General features: G+C 43.4%; 1 protein-coding gene across 12 annotated transcripts in view; it reads left to right on the forward strand.

The window, feature by feature from the left end:
- Nucleotides 1-15,484, forward strand: part of LOC117367785 (protein O-mannosyl-transferase 1-like) — a 435,721-nt gene that overhangs the window by 362,189 nt on the left and 58,048 nt on the right. For all 12 annotated transcript variants that reach the window (XR_004540848.1, XM_033960719.1, XM_033960718.1 and 9 more), the window contains one exon: nucleotides 12,650-12,756. Coding sequence is in view for 11 of the 12 variants with exons in the window: in XM_033960719.1 (XP_033816610.1) it covers nucleotides 12,650-12,756 (107 nt within the window). In the remaining variant the exon portion in view is untranslated. The remainder of the gene's footprint in view (nucleotides 1-12,649; nucleotides 12,757-15,484) is intronic.

Raw genomic sequence — 15,484 nt, forward strand, 5'->3', positions numbered from 1 at the left:
GGAATTATCTTTTCAGTTATTAATAATTAATTTTAAAGCTATGGAGATAAGATAATCAAAAAGAGCTTTATCATCTTCCAAGAAACGTGTTGAAAGTGCCAGTGACTTATAGATTATGGCCCGGATTCTCTAACCGGTGCTAATTTTTTAGGTGCCAATAAAAAAAAATTACTATTTAAACACCGTTTTTAACTTGAGTTTCAAGGCACCTACTGGCACCTAAAAACTATGCGCCAGAATCGTGCCTCTGTAGGCGCTTTAAGCCGCCTAACGCCACTGTGGGCGTGGCTAACACCAGAAATGGTATTAGGTGGCCTAAAGCACCTATGGAGATACAGTCAAGGGAAGGGTGTGGCGCAGTGGCTACAACTACTGTCTCAGCACCCTGAAGTTGCGGGTTCAATCCCACACTGCTCCTTGTGACTGGGAAAATAATTTAATCCCCCTCCATTTGCCCCAGGTACATTAGACAGATTGTGAGCCTGCCAGGACAGACAGGGAAGAATGCTTGAGTACCTGAATGAATTCATGTAAACTGTTCTGAGCTCCCCTGAGAGAACGGTATATAAAATTGAAAAAATAAAAGGTAGGTGCCAGAAATGTAGACATGGAAAATCTTGGCCTACATATCCAGCGCTTACCTTTGCCAGAGTCGCGATTCTGTACCCGTCGCCTGATTGACAGACACCAACAATGGCGCCAGTTGCAGAATCCAGGCCTATATGAACAGGAGAAAGAGAATCCTTGAATTTAAGAATAGCTTGCATTTTGGTCCATATATCAGTCCAGAAAATTTGGAGATTACCACAGTAATAAATTTGATGCATAAGAGTACCAATATCCTTGTGACATGACCCAACACAAAGTCAGTCTCTGTGAAGTTACACAGCCTAGCTTTACTCCACAACCTCGGAGGCAGCGGCAACAGCACCAACAAGCACGTCAGCAACAGCCGCCTACCATAAAGCCTGTCACTCAGACTAAGCCGACTCAGCCCTTTTGACTCCCTTCTCCTGGGCATTGCCAGTCTCCCTCCTTCCTGTCCTCTTCCACAGCCCATAGGAGGTCGATTAACCATTTTTCACTCTCGATGGGAGGTCATCACCACTGACCAGTGGGTGCTCTCGATCATAGCCCATGGTTACGCCCTCAATTTTCAGACTCCTCCACCGTTAAGCCTGCCAAAAGAGTCTGCTTTCAACAAGTCTCAGTCCCTCCTTCTCGCTCAAGAGGTTCAATCCCTCCTTCTTCTCAATGCCATCGAAGAAGTTCCTCAAGATCAGCGAGGTCAGGGATTTTACTCCAGGTACTTTCTAGTTCCCAAAAAGACCGGAGACCTCAGACCCATCTTAGATCTCAGAGATCTCAACAAATGTTTGGTCAAGGAGAAGTTCAAAATGCTCTCTCTTTCCACCCTCTACCCTCTTCTCGCTCAGGGCGACTGGCTATGCTCCCTCGATCTCAAAGAGGCTTACACACATATTCCTATCCATCTGACGTCCAGGCAATATCTGCGCTTTCTCATCAGTCAACATCATTATCAGTACAAGGTGCTACCCTTCGGCCTAGCCTCCTCTCCCAGGGTATTCACCAAATGTCTGATTGTGGTAGCGGCCTATCTCCGCTCTCACAACTTTCAAGTCTTCCCTTATCTGGACGACTGGTTGATCAAAGCTCATTCCCCTCAGGCGGTTCTGCTTGCCACCAATCAGACTATTCACTTCCTTCGACTGTTAGGGTTCGAAATCAATCTACCCAAGTCTCACCTCATTCCGACCCAACGACTTCAATTTATTGGAGCCGTTCTGGACACTGTTCTGATGAGGGCGTTTCTTCCATCCAACCGCCTTCACGCCATCCTCCATCTCTGTCAGCAGGTGTTTCAACAGATTACCATCTCTGCGAATCACATGATGGTGCTATTGGGGCACATGGCTTCGACAGTACATGTCACCCCCTTCGCACGTCTCCACCTGCGTACTCCTCAATGGATCTTAGCGAACCAATGGTCCCAGGCAACGGATCCTTGTTCACAACACATATCTGTGACCTCGTCTCTTCGACAGTCACATCTTTGGTGGTTGACATCTTCAAATCTATCCAGAGGTCTGCTGTTCCATCTACCTCCGCATCAACTAGTTATCACCACAGATTCCTCCCCCTACGCCTGGGGAGCTCACTTGAACGAGTTCCAAACTCAGGGGTTTTGGACTGCCCAGGAAAAGAAACACGACATCAATTTCCTGGAACTCCGAGCGATGTTTTATGCCCTCAAGGCGTTTCAACATCTTCTCTTTCCTCAAGTACTACTCATTTGCACAGACAATCAAGTTGCAATGTACTACGTCAACAAACAGGGAGGAACGGGCTCTCGCCTGTTGTGTCAGGAAGCCCAACGGATTTGGTCTTGGGCGACAGCTCGTCACTTATTCCTGAAGGCTGTTTACATTCAAGGGGAACAGAATTCCTTAGCGGACAATCTCAGCAGAATTCTCCAACCTCACGAATGGACTCTCGATCCCTCGACTCTTCAGTCCATTTTCGCTCAATGGGGCACTCCTCAAGTGGACCTTTTTGCAGCTCCCCACAACCATCAGCTGCCCCTGTTTTGCTCCAGACTCTACTCTCCTCACCGTCTGGCGCTCGATGCATTTCTCCTGGATTGGACCAGTCTCTTCCTAAATGCATTTCCCCCTCTACCGCTCATGCTGCGGACATTGTTCAAGCTCAAAAGGGAACAAGCCACCATGATTCTCATTGCTCCACGGTGGCCCAGGCAACATTGGTTCTCCCTTCTACTTCAACTCAGTTCCAGGGAACCCATACCTCTTCCACTGTTTCCTTCTCTGCTTACTCAGCATCAACAGTCCCTTCTGCATCCCAAACTGCAGTCTCTGCACCTGACAGCTTGGTTTCTCTCGGGCTGACTTCGGCTCATTCTCTCCTTTCTCAGCCTGTCCGTTCTATCATTGATGCTTCCAGGAAACCGGCCACTCTTCAGTGTTATCAACAGAAGTGGTCTCGGTTTTCTTCCTGGTGCCTCTTACATCACCATAATCCCATGTCTCTAGCAGTGGGACTGGTGTTGGACTATCTTCTTTCCTTGTCTGACTCTGGCCTTAAATCTACTTCTATCAGAGTTCATCTTAGTGCCATTGCTGCTTTTCATGAGCCGGTTCATGGAAAACCCCTCTCGGCTCATCCTTTAGTTTCTAGATTTATGAGGGGCCTTTTCAATGTGAAACCACCTCTCAAGCCCCCTCCTGTGGTTTGGGATCTCAATGTGGTTCTTTCCGCTTTAATGAAGCCTCCTTTTGAACCTTTGGCCACAGCACATTTCAAATTTCTCACTTGGAAAGTGGTCTTCCTCATAGCTCTCACTTCTGCCAGGAGGGTCAGTGAGTTGCATGCACTAGTGGCTGATCCACCTTTCACTGTTTTTCACCATGATAAGGTGGTTCTACGTACACATCCAAAGTTTCTCCCTAAGGTTGTGTCTGACTTTCATCTTAATCAGTCCATCGTCCTACCTGTTTTTTTTCCAAAGCCTCATTCTCATCCAGGTGAACAGGCTTTGCATACCTTGGACTGTAAACGTGCTCTGGCTTACTATCTTGAACGCACCAAACCTCACAGATCATCTCCTCAACTGTTTTTGTCATTTGATCCTAACAAGTTGGGTCATCCTGTATCTAAACGCACCCTATCCAATTGGCTTGCTGCTTGCGTTTCATTTTGTTATGCTCAGTCGGGCCTGACACTGAAAGGTTCTGTCACGGGCCACAAGGTTAGAGCTATGGCAGCGTCTGTAGCTTTCCTCCGTTCAACTTCCATTGAGGAAATCTGCAAGGCTGCTACTTGGTCCTCAGTTCATACTTTCACATCGCATTATTGTCTGGATGCATTCTCCAGACGGGATGGACACTTCGGCCAATCTGTTTTACAAAATTTGTTTTCTTAATGGCCAACCTTCCCTCCATCCCTCTTTTTGTTAGCTTGGAGGTCACCCATCAGTCAAGAATATGCTGCTTGCTTGTCCTGGGATAAAGCACAGTTACTTACCGTAACAGGTGTTATCCAGGGACAGCAGGCAGATATTCTTGCGTCCCACCCACCTCCCCGGGTTGGCTTCTTAGCTGGCTTATCTTAACTGGGGACCGCGCGCCTCTGTCGGGCGGGAAGGCACTCGCGCACGCGCGGTGCGGCCTAGCTAGAACTTTCTAAAGTTCTTAGAGTGCAATCACTCTAAAATTGTCCATACCGGGGCTCCGTCGGTGCCGTCACCCATCAGTCAAGAATATCTGCCTGCTGTCCCTGGATAACACCTGTTACGGTAATAACTGTGCTTATTCCACAGATGAGAAGATAATATTGATTCCATGTCTTTTTCCCATACTTTTTGGATACCAATGCAAATTTTTTTTATTTTTTTAAGTTGTAACGTTTTGTAATTAAAGGTTGCCCGGTGAAAGGACATATTGTGAACTGGTATTTTGTATATTATTAGGTAAATCTTGGTTAAGTAACACATGTGAAAGTTGATACCATTTAAAGAAATTAGAACTGGGTAGATGAAATTCCTCTTTCAACTGCTCAAAGGTTTTTAAAGTACCATTACTTAACAGTTAACATAAATACTGTGTTCAGTGCAAAGGGTGCAGGAGTCTTGACTATTGGGTTATCTTCCACTAATCGCAAGACTTGCAGAAGGCATCATAACACCTTTTATCCCAGGACAAGTAGGAAGCATATTCTCACTGATGGATGACGTCACCAACAGAGCCCCGGTACGGACACTTGAAAAGTGAATTGTAACTTTAAGTTTAGAAAGTTCACGATTAGCCCGCACCGCGCATGCGCGAGTGCCTTCCCGCCCAACATAGGCGCGCGGTCCCTCAGTTTTCTAGTTTCCGCGGAGCTAGAAAGATGCGTTTTTCAACACCTATTGAATTTTTTTCTCTCGCTTGCCTTCCCACTCTTGCGGATTGTGACTTTTTTGTCACAGTTCTTTTGTTTTTAATATTTTATTTTCTGTTTAAAAAAAAATAAAAAAAGGCTCTTTTTTTCTTCTTACTTGCTGTCGCGGGCTTTGGCCCAGTGGAGCCTTATGGACTCTTTTTGCCATAGAGTTCGATTTGTGAATGGTTGTCTTCACCTGCCGACGGGTTTCAAAAAGTGCGGTCACTGTGCTCGGGCCATTTCTGTAACAGACCCTCACCGCTGGTGCTTGCAGTGTGTGGGACCCGAGCACCGTGCCAACTCCTGCTCCCGCTGCTCGTCCCTTCAGAAGCGCACTCTAAAAAATCAGTTGCTTCAACAAAAATAACTGTTCGGCGCTGCAATAGACACGGAGCCCAGTTCATCTCTGACACCATCCGTGCCAACCAAGAAGACACCGAGGGTGGATCCACCAACTTTGACTCCGGTGTCACAACTCACTCTGGGTAAGCCGGCTAAGAAGCCTTTCACTACTTCTTCCGGGACATAGGACGAAGCTGCAGTGAGTCAAGTCCTGCCAACTTCACGTAAGTCTCGTAAACATCGGTGAGTGCCTCCTCTTCGGCCTTATCATCCCCGGACCGTGTTGATCCGTACTGGCCAAAAAGAAGCAAACAGTACCAGCACTTTCCCTTAAGCAGAAAATTGACAATCTGCTTCAGGAGGAGTTAGGAGAGCATTTCACCCTCTTGGCGCTGGCTCTATTTTTAGCAAGTATGGCACCAAACACTCCTCTTAATGTTACTCCACCAGTGCGGACATTCTCGACCTAGGACTCGAGTATTCAGGGGGCTGCACTATAGCTGATCATACTATAGCTGATCAATTTTTCCTTCTGCAAGCAAGTTGAGAAGGTATCTTTTCTGATCTACTCTGACTTTACTTTTTTATTTTTGTGGGTTTTTTTAAATCCAGATTTTAAGACTTTCAATGCTGCAGAGGTTCCCAGTGTTCCTGAGACTGCTTTGATTAAGAGAAGACACAGACTCTCATAGAAGTCTGTGGCTAGCAGGTTCCCCCTTGTACAGGGAACCTGCCTTGCTGGCCTGCACTAAAATTTGGAAGGCTCAGGGATCGTTCCCCTGGGAGCAAGGCTTGCTCCTGGTTTTGTCCAGAGCTCGAGCTCAAGCTGAATGACCCAATACTGATCCTGAGGGCTTTAGCGGGAGCCAGCTACATTTTACCTCCTCCCCTTCAATATGAGTGGTATTGGGGTGGGGTGGTCCAAGGTCTCAGCCCACCTGTTTGGTCTGGCTGGCAGCCCAAAGAAGCAGGAATCTGGATCCTTAACTGCTTGTCTGAGGCAGAAGTAGTCTCTTCTTTGCATCTTTAGCTTGGGCAGTCCCAGCAACAGCAAACACCTGTGAGTACATACTATAGTAATCTATGGGAGATGTCGGGGGGAGGGGGCATCTAATCTTGGCTGTTTTGAGGGTGGCTGGGGCTAGATGGTGAATCTCCCTACTCCAAAATCCCCTTCCTTGAATTTTTTTAACTTTAAATATAGCTCTCCTGGGCCATTTTTGGTGGCACAATCTCTGCTGTGGCAGCCATCTTAGATTTCCAGATTATGCTTAAAAAGTCTCTATTTGCATCAAAACACACACAATATATAAGGACTTCTCAGGCTGCAGTGCCCCTCAGTTTCAAAAAAATGAAAATCCACATTAGTTCCATTGAATAAATTGTAAAAAGTTGTATAAGATTGGCAAGTTTCATTGGTTTTGCTTGAAGAGCCACCTGTTTACGGCCTTCAATACCACTGACTTCACGGAAACTCAGTATGCTGGTTTAATTAATATATATTTTATTAAAAATCAATAACAGGTTACAAGAGCAAATCTTTACAGCATATGGAGCTGACAGATAGTATGCCTCAAGCACTTGAATATATCCGAATGTCTGTCCTCCTTTCATAATTACAATGGCTGTTGGCAGTGACCTAGGAAATATTTTGACTCAAAGTTGCCAACATTATGCAGGAATACAGTACATGGTCGTGGTATGGTATTTCTACAAGTATTCCACTGACAGTTTTTAAACTTTACCAGAGTTCATTTTGGTCATGTAAGATTCAGCATATAAAGTTTCATCAAAATCTATGATGATGAGGTGGGACACTTTTCTAAAATTAGACCACTTGTCACGGAATGACCCAAAAGTGGTTGCAGAGATAAAACAGGCTGGTAAGCCTCACTTCGATTATTGGAAAAATAATGGCAGCTGTAAATGTAATGATTTCAAAAGGATGAATCATTCTTGAAAAACTGCACATGGATACAAGCTATGTCCGCCTTATGGCATTTCAACATTATAAGGATGTTGCAGCATTTAATAGGAAATGTTATGCTAGACACATTCCAACTTTTAATACAAAGAGCTTTAGGGGACCCAATTTTCTAATTCATAGAAAAAAAAAACACAGCTAAAGATGTCAAATTCTGAGGTAAGTCCCCTGAGCGCCCAGTCCTCACCCAGGTGACATTCAAGAGAAAACTTGTCTGATTCAGAGCTATTGATGTGCAACAAAAGTGTTCCAAATTGCACTCATGTAACATACCTTAATATAAAGTACGTACAAAGTCTGTAAACATATCCCACCTTGTGTGTCCTCCCTCCACCATTGTCCTCTCTTCCCACAAAATTCCCCCCATTCTTACTGTATCACCTCACAATCATGCCCATGTCTCGCCCCATTAATTGGAGAAAGAAATGGCCAATCACGTAGATGGAACAAAAGGAAAAAATGATAACCATAAAACCAATTATCACAAGGTAAAAACACTAGGTACTGGGGTAGTCAAGTACAATGCCAGTGTCAACATATGAGGGTCATTTCATAAATAATGCACACAATTTTTTTTAAATTTACATGTTTTATTATTTTTTTTTTCAAGTATTTCTTTACAATCCTTCAATATAGTTTCCCTGCTTTGCAATGACCCGAGTCCCAACATCCAGGAAGCTTCATTATTCCATCCAAGACACCATTTTTGTTCAGTTGCCGAATGGCTCGGGTAACGGCAGAAGAAAGCTCTTCCAGAGATGCAAAACAATGTCCACGCATAGGTTGTTTCAACTGTGGAAAAAGGTCAAAGTCTGGACTCATGTCTGGGAGCTTGAGGTAACACCTCCCAGCCGTATTTGCGTAGTTTTTCAATGGCAATATTTTCTATGTGCGGGCGAGCGTTGTCGTGAAGAATGAGTGGCCCAGCCAAGAGTAACTGAGGTTGGGTTTTGTGCATTTTCTGTGCAATTTTTGCAGAAAATCACGATAATACACTGCTGTGACACTTCTTCCATTTCTTTGTCTGTGATGATGATGCCTTCATGATCATAAGCAAAAATCATTTGTTTGACTTTGGATTGAGCTCTTCAAATTTTTTTGATCATGGAGAAGATGGAGCTCTCCACTCATTAGACTGTGATTTCAGCTCCGGCTCAAAGTCTCAGACCCACGTTTCATCAATAGCAACAATGCAATTCAAGAATGCTTGACCTTCAACGTCAAATCTTTGTTTCAGTACGGTTGCATTGTCCAGGCATCTCTGCTGCTGTTCAGCAGTCAAGAAGTAGGGGGACCCATCACGTAGAAATTTTTCTCTTTTTTAAATCATTTGTCAGAATTTGGTATACTGATGTCGGTGGAATCCCTGTGGTTTCAGAAAGTTCCTCGCATGTCGCACGACGATCTTGTTCAAGAGCATCAGCCATGAGTTTCACCCATCGTTCATCGGTTGTTGATGTTGGCCTTCCTGGTCTTGCATCATCATCTATGCTCATACGACCACTCCGAAAATGAGTTGCCCACCAAGAAACTGTACTACGGTCCACTGCTAACTTACCACAAACTTCACGTAACGCACTGTGTATTTCTGTCAGGTTTTTGCAATGTAGAGTTTCAATCTTAATGTACGACCTCAGATCGTCAACAGACACAGTATCCTAGACACCTGCAGCCTCCTTTTCCCACACTTGTCACAGCCACACTATGTACACTACAGGGCTCCTAAACACACATCCTGCTGTTTCAAGCTCTGAAGTGAAAGTGAAACAAGGTTTACTGCAATTGCATCATCCACTCACCAATGTTGCCAATCTGTGCATTATTTATGAAATGACCCTCGTATTAACTTAATTTAATTGCTGTGCTCCCAGAACATTAGAATACACCCAACAACTGCCTCTGCACTAAGCATGAAGTATATCTTTGAAACATCCACAGAATTAAACATGTAATGAGATTTCACAATATATTTATCGCACTCAATTAAGTTTCAGTTGCTAGCTCGTATATTTGAGTGTTAATGTAAGTCTCTGCTGCTGATGCTGTATCAATTGTATGCCAAGTTCCTTGATAGTTGAGTTTAAGTATGTCTGGATAGAGAAACATAAATCGTATCTTCTTGTCGGCAAGTTTGGAGCAGAGTAGGTAGAAAAATTTACGTTTCTCAATTAAAGCTATTAAGTAATCCTGGAAGATCCATACTGCAGAGTTCTCATAGCGATGATCTTCCTTGTTCAGCTTATATTTCTTAAGTATCTCTACTTTGTAATTATAATTATGCAGTTTGATGACAAGCCTGGGCCTCTGATCTTGTGACTGTTACACCCAAGCTGGTGGGCTCGTTTGAGGCAAATTGGGTCCAGGCTGTTGTGCATCTGAAAGTGTTGTGCAAGCCAGGCTTCAAGTAGAATAGCATCAAGAACTGATTATGGAGATGAGAACGATTCTCCAAGTCATCTAAGTGCTCCCCTTGTAAATGCGTGAGAGCCTGCAGGGCTTTAATCTGTGCCACATGTTCTATATGTCCATTGTCCAGTGATGCACAGTTTTCCAAATTCATGGTGCAGCAAGCTGTAATTGTCATTAAGGCTCAAGTCATAGCATCTATTCCAAGAGGCGATCTAATCCTGGTTGCATTGCCTTTGTAATTGCTTGGGTAAATTGCTACAGAGCTTCCTCAGTAAATTGATTCACTGTGCGAGACGTCACCGATGCTATCTTGTTCTCTGCTCCTCGCGGTCTTTTATGGTCTTTTTTAGTAGGTTTGGAGGACATTTCTTTGCCAGATTGTTCTAAAAATTTGTCCATTAAATGTTACTTAAAAGAAACACTTAATTGCTAGGAAAAATTTTCAAAAATGCTTCTCAATATGCTTGTTCCAGGTCTGATGCTCAGGAGCAGGGTCGACTCGTCTTCTTCAGTTCACAGTATCACATGATCTCCCAATTCTCTGCCTTTTGTTTTTTAGCTCTATATAATTGAAACAACTTACATGGATTTACATTCTGAACTATCTTTTAAACAATTTAAGGTTAATTTAAAACCTTACCTTTGCACTTGTACATTTAATTTGAGCTAGCATTGTAGTGTTTCAGCATTGATAGCAGTCATTTGAGGTCAGAACTTTTGATTTCTTTCACTTGTAGTATGATTGCATTTCTTTCCTATTACAAATGGCATTCTAATCGAATCTAAGTAGATTTATATACCGGATCATCCCTAAAGATATAGGGCTCAACTCTGTTTACAATAAGAATATGTTTACAAAAATGTGTTGATTTTAAGATTGATAATCAGGAATTACATTCTAAAAAATCATTGAAACATCATAGTTTTAAAACTTTTACAGAAAACCTGAAAAGAAATACATGACTGTATCCGAATGGGAAGTGCAGTCAATAGGAAGGAAAAAGATCGAGCAATTTTGATGGTTGATCGAGAACCTTTGACCAAAGGAAAAGATAACTTATGTATATGAATAGTTCTACAACCCAAAATGTTTGAAGAGTTTAAGGTTAAGGGTATCAGAGAGTCAAACAATCCATGAATAATTTTATAAACAATACAAGCATATTTAAACTGAACTCTGTAATGAAACGGGAGCCAGGGTAAGTTCTTAAACAATGGAGTAACATGCTCAAATTTGAACTTTCCAAAAATTAGTTCTATATTAATGGTAATCTTTTCTGATTCCCTGTACTTAAACCAACATAGATAGAATTGTAATAGTCCAGCTGAGCTAAAATAACTGACTGGACTAATACTGCAAAATGGTGTTGGTAAAATAAAGAGCAGACGCTTTTCAATGTGCGTAAACTGAAAAAAAACATTTCTTAATCAGATGATGTACCTGATGATGGAAAGAGAGAAGAACCATTCAACAAATAACGTATAACTGGAAAGATTGTACAAGGTTGAATTATTGTTTCTGGTGGAATTCAGTATGTCATGTGTTTAAAATGGAAAGAACGTTGGCAGTTCAAAAAGGTTACTACAGTAAATTTAAGGATGTGTGGGGGCCATTTTTAAATTATTCTAATGAATAATTTACACTTTTCCCAATTTTAATTCTTACATGTGGATCGGGGGGGAGTTGGATTTCTATTAATAATATATATGAATGATAAGATATTATATTCATGTGGTATATTTTTTGTTGTATATGGAAGTGGGAGGGGGTGGGGGATATATCTTTTTGTTGTATGATATGGTAGATTTTCAAGTGATATTGTATTCTAATTGTTTGATATTTACTGTATACTTGTGAATTATAAAATGAATAAAGAATTAAAAAAAAAAAAGAAAGAAAGAGAGAGAGAAGAACCTAAAATGATTCCCAGTACTCTAGAAGAGAACTCTGTTAGAACTTTACCAGTATTATGGGCTCCTTTTATCAAGCCGCGCTAGCGGGGTTAATGCGCGCGACATTTCATCATGCGTTAACCCCCGCGCTGGCCTAAAAACTACCGCCTGCTCAAGGGAGGCGGTAGCGGCTAGTGTGGCCGGAGGTTTAGCGCACGGTATTACGAGCATTAAACAGCTAACGCGGCTTGATAAAAGGAGCCCTAAGTGTAACTGCTTGAAATATTTGCAAATTCGGGCCAAACCAAAGCAATTTTGTTTTGTTGTATTTTATTTCATTTGGACCTGAAGTGACCAATGGTGTAGTTTTGAAATACATAAATTAATATTAGCAGAAAAATTGCTCAAATTTGGATCTACTTCCTGTAAAATAAAAATGTCATCAGCATATGCAAATAAAGTTTCAATAGAGCTTAATGAAAAGAAATTTAATGCAGTCATATAAATATTAAAAAGAACAGGGGACAATGGTGAACCTTGAGGGACCCCACAGTCCGAAGACCACACGGTAGATGGTGCACTATTGAAATTTACCATGTATGATTGCAATGACAGAAATCCTTTGAACCAATTGAGGACGTCATCCTCCAAACCTAAATCAGCCAATAATTGAACATGAATATCATGGTTCACAACATCAAAGGCTGCTGAAAGATCGAATTGCAATAAAATTGCAAAACGATTCTGTGAAAGTAAACTTTGAATTTTAGAGATCAAGGATAACAGTAAAGTTTTTTTTACTGTAGTTGGAGCAAAAACCATGATAAAATGGAGATAGTATGGAAAACTTGATAATTTGATAATAACTTGATAATTGTTTAGAGATTACATGTGCATTGTGAGGTTTTTTTTTTTTCTGGAAGGCTGTACACCCCAGAACCTCATGCACTATACTTGCCATCAGTTTATAGTTGCTGTGCACAGGTACAGATGGATGTCTCATTTAGTTGTAGAGATTTTAGAGTTGTGCTATTAAACTTTGCTTTGTCTCTACTATTTCAGATTCGATGAAGTTTACTATGGGCAGTTCATCTCTCTGTACATGAAACAAATCTTTTTTTTAGATGACAGTGGACCCCCGCTTGGTCACATGCTGCTGGCACTAGGAGGTAGGCGTTCCAAGGTCAAAAAAGAAAATGTTCCCAGATATAAACCATGCAAAATAGAGGCAAAGAAAAAAGTGATCTGGTGTGGAAAACCAGAGCCAACAGTGGAATACCAAAGCACAGTAGAACACTAATATGGCATGAAGAAAGTTTATTGGACAACTTCATGTGTCCACGTTTTTCAGCAAAAGTCTGCATCAGGGGTGTATTGTCCACATTCAAAGAAAAGAATGGATTCACAAATACATCCACATGAAATTTAATTTAATCCATTGCAGCCATCTGTGAATCAACTTGAATTGAAGAAAATAACAATTATATGAACCGGAGAACAAATTAATATCAAGTCATATTGAATTACCAGACCTCAAATACCCAAGGCACTACTTGAATAGTTTTTCATGCCCTTACTGGGGTGGTAAATTCATCAGTGGTCTTGGTAAAGTGACATGTGCTCTAAATATCTTTTGTAATCTTAATTTAATTGCATTCAATAAATATAAAGTGCATTCAGTGCATAAGATGCTGAAGAAAGGAAGGCACTTATCTTTTGTGCCCGACGGCTGCCCAACTGTTTCACACTCGGTTTCATCAGGGGCTGTGCCTCCTTCTATTCATGCACCAAAAACTAAAGAAAACAAAACTTGATCAATATTTCAGAATGTGAAAATCCTAGCAAAACCTGTAAATAATCATTAATAAATAACAATATTCTTTATCCCAGGACAAGCAGGCAGCATATTCTTAACGCATGGGTGACGTCACCGACGGAGCCCCGGTACGGACCTTTTTAACTAGAAAGTTCTAGTTGGCCGCACCGCGCATGCGCGAGTGCCTTCCCGCCCGACGGAGGAGAGCGTGGTCCCCAGTTTCTTCGTTTCCGCAGAGCGAAGAAGACGCATGTGCTTTCAACGGCCGTTGAAAAATGAATTTTTGCTTTCCCGCTCGCGTATTTTCTAAATTTTTTTCCTTTTTTCTTATCGGATTTCCCTTATTTTGTTTTCAAAAAAAAACCCAAAACTCATCGAGTTTTCTTTATTTTTTCAGGCCGGCCCCGGCGGGGCCTGTTGCCACCATACAGGCCTCCGGATTCGATTTTGCAGAGGCCGTGTTTCCCTTCATGCCCCCTCAACCGGGTTTTAAGAAGTGCCAGCGGTGTGCACGCCCGATCTCCCTCACCGACCCACACAATTGGAGCCTCCAGTGCTTGGGTCCAGAGCATCGGGCTGACACCTGCACCCGCTGCGCTACGCTTAAAAAGCGTACTTTGAAAAATCGGCAGATTCAGCAAAATATTTTGTTTGGTACCGGATCTGCCATGGAACCGGCTACGACGTCGACGGCACCACAAAAGTCGGCACCGACAACATCGACACCACCGGATCCTTCCTCGGGGTCGTTGGGCCCAGGTAAGCCAGCTAAGAAGCCTCCCTTTTCCCTTGAGCGCCCTCCTGCCACGGTTGCGACACCGGCCCTTCCGGCACCGCACCGACCCCGCAAACGCTCCGCTCCGATCTCGGTGAGTGCCTCGTCATCGGCCTCCTCATCGCCGGAGCGTAGAGCAGCACCTATGGTACCGAAGAAGAAAAAAGCGGTACCGGTGCCTCCCCTGGACGACCGCATCACGGCCATACTCCAAACACAGTTACAGGAGCAACTGCAACAACAGCTCCAACAACTGTTGCCGGCGTTGCTGGCACCGCACCTTCCGGTAAGGGACCGGCCCGAGCCCCACACCGTTCCATCGGTATCGACCCCCTCGGTACCGCTTAATACTTCCATGCCGGTGCTCTTGGCAGAAACACCTACAGTACATACCCATGATGCTGCCGCCCCTGTCCGGTCCCAGGAACGACATCGGTCTTCCTCACCCGGTACCGCCTCGGTGCGCTCAGGCAAATCTCTCTCAAAGACCCACCATGCCGAGCCCTCCACACCGATGTCCAAACGTACACACCCCGACGTTCGGGACCCAGACTTGTGGGAAGACTCCCCTCACGGTACCGAGGAGGACGCTTCATCAACCGATGAAGAACCCTCCATGACCGATACCGTCTCAAAACCAGAGCAATCCTCTTTCTCCAAATTTCTTCGGGAGATGTCAGCAGCTCTTTCCATTCCCTTGGAGTCCGACTCTAAAAAGTCTCAAGCTTTTCTCGATGCCCTAGACTTTGAGCAACCTCCCAAAGAATTCCTGAAATTGCCCGTCCACGACATCTTACGGGAAACTTTCTATAAAAACTGGGAAGCTCCCCTCACGGTTCCTGGAGCCCCTCGTAAGTTAGCTTGTACCGGGTTATTCCAATCCCAGGTTTTGACAAGTCTCAATTGCCCCACGAGTCCCTCCTGGTGGAATCCACTTTGAAAAAATCTCAGGGTTCCAGTGTTTATGCCTCCACTCCTCCTGGCAGAGAGGGTAAAACCATGGATAAATTTGGTAAGCGCCTTTTCCAAAATGCCATGTTAGCAAATAGAGCCAACAACTACACCTTCTACTTCTCCTTCTACATGAAGCATCTGGTGCAACAGCTCTCTTCCTTACAGAAATATCTTCCTGAACGTAAGGTCCCTCTTTTCCAACAGCATATTTCCAGCCTCCTCCAACTTAGGAAATTCATGGTTCGCTCCATCTACGACTCATTTGAGCTGACCTCTCGCGCTTCTGCCATGGCGGTGGCTATGCGCCGTTTGGCATGGCTGAGAGTCTCTGACCTAGACATTAACCACCAGG

The sequence above is a fragment of the Geotrypetes seraphini genome, chromosome 10 (genome assembly GCF_902459505.1).
Source record: "Geotrypetes seraphini chromosome 10, aGeoSer1.1, whole genome shotgun sequence".
Taxonomy (NCBI): Eukaryota; Metazoa; Chordata; class Amphibia; order Gymnophiona; family Dermophiidae; genus Geotrypetes; species Geotrypetes seraphini.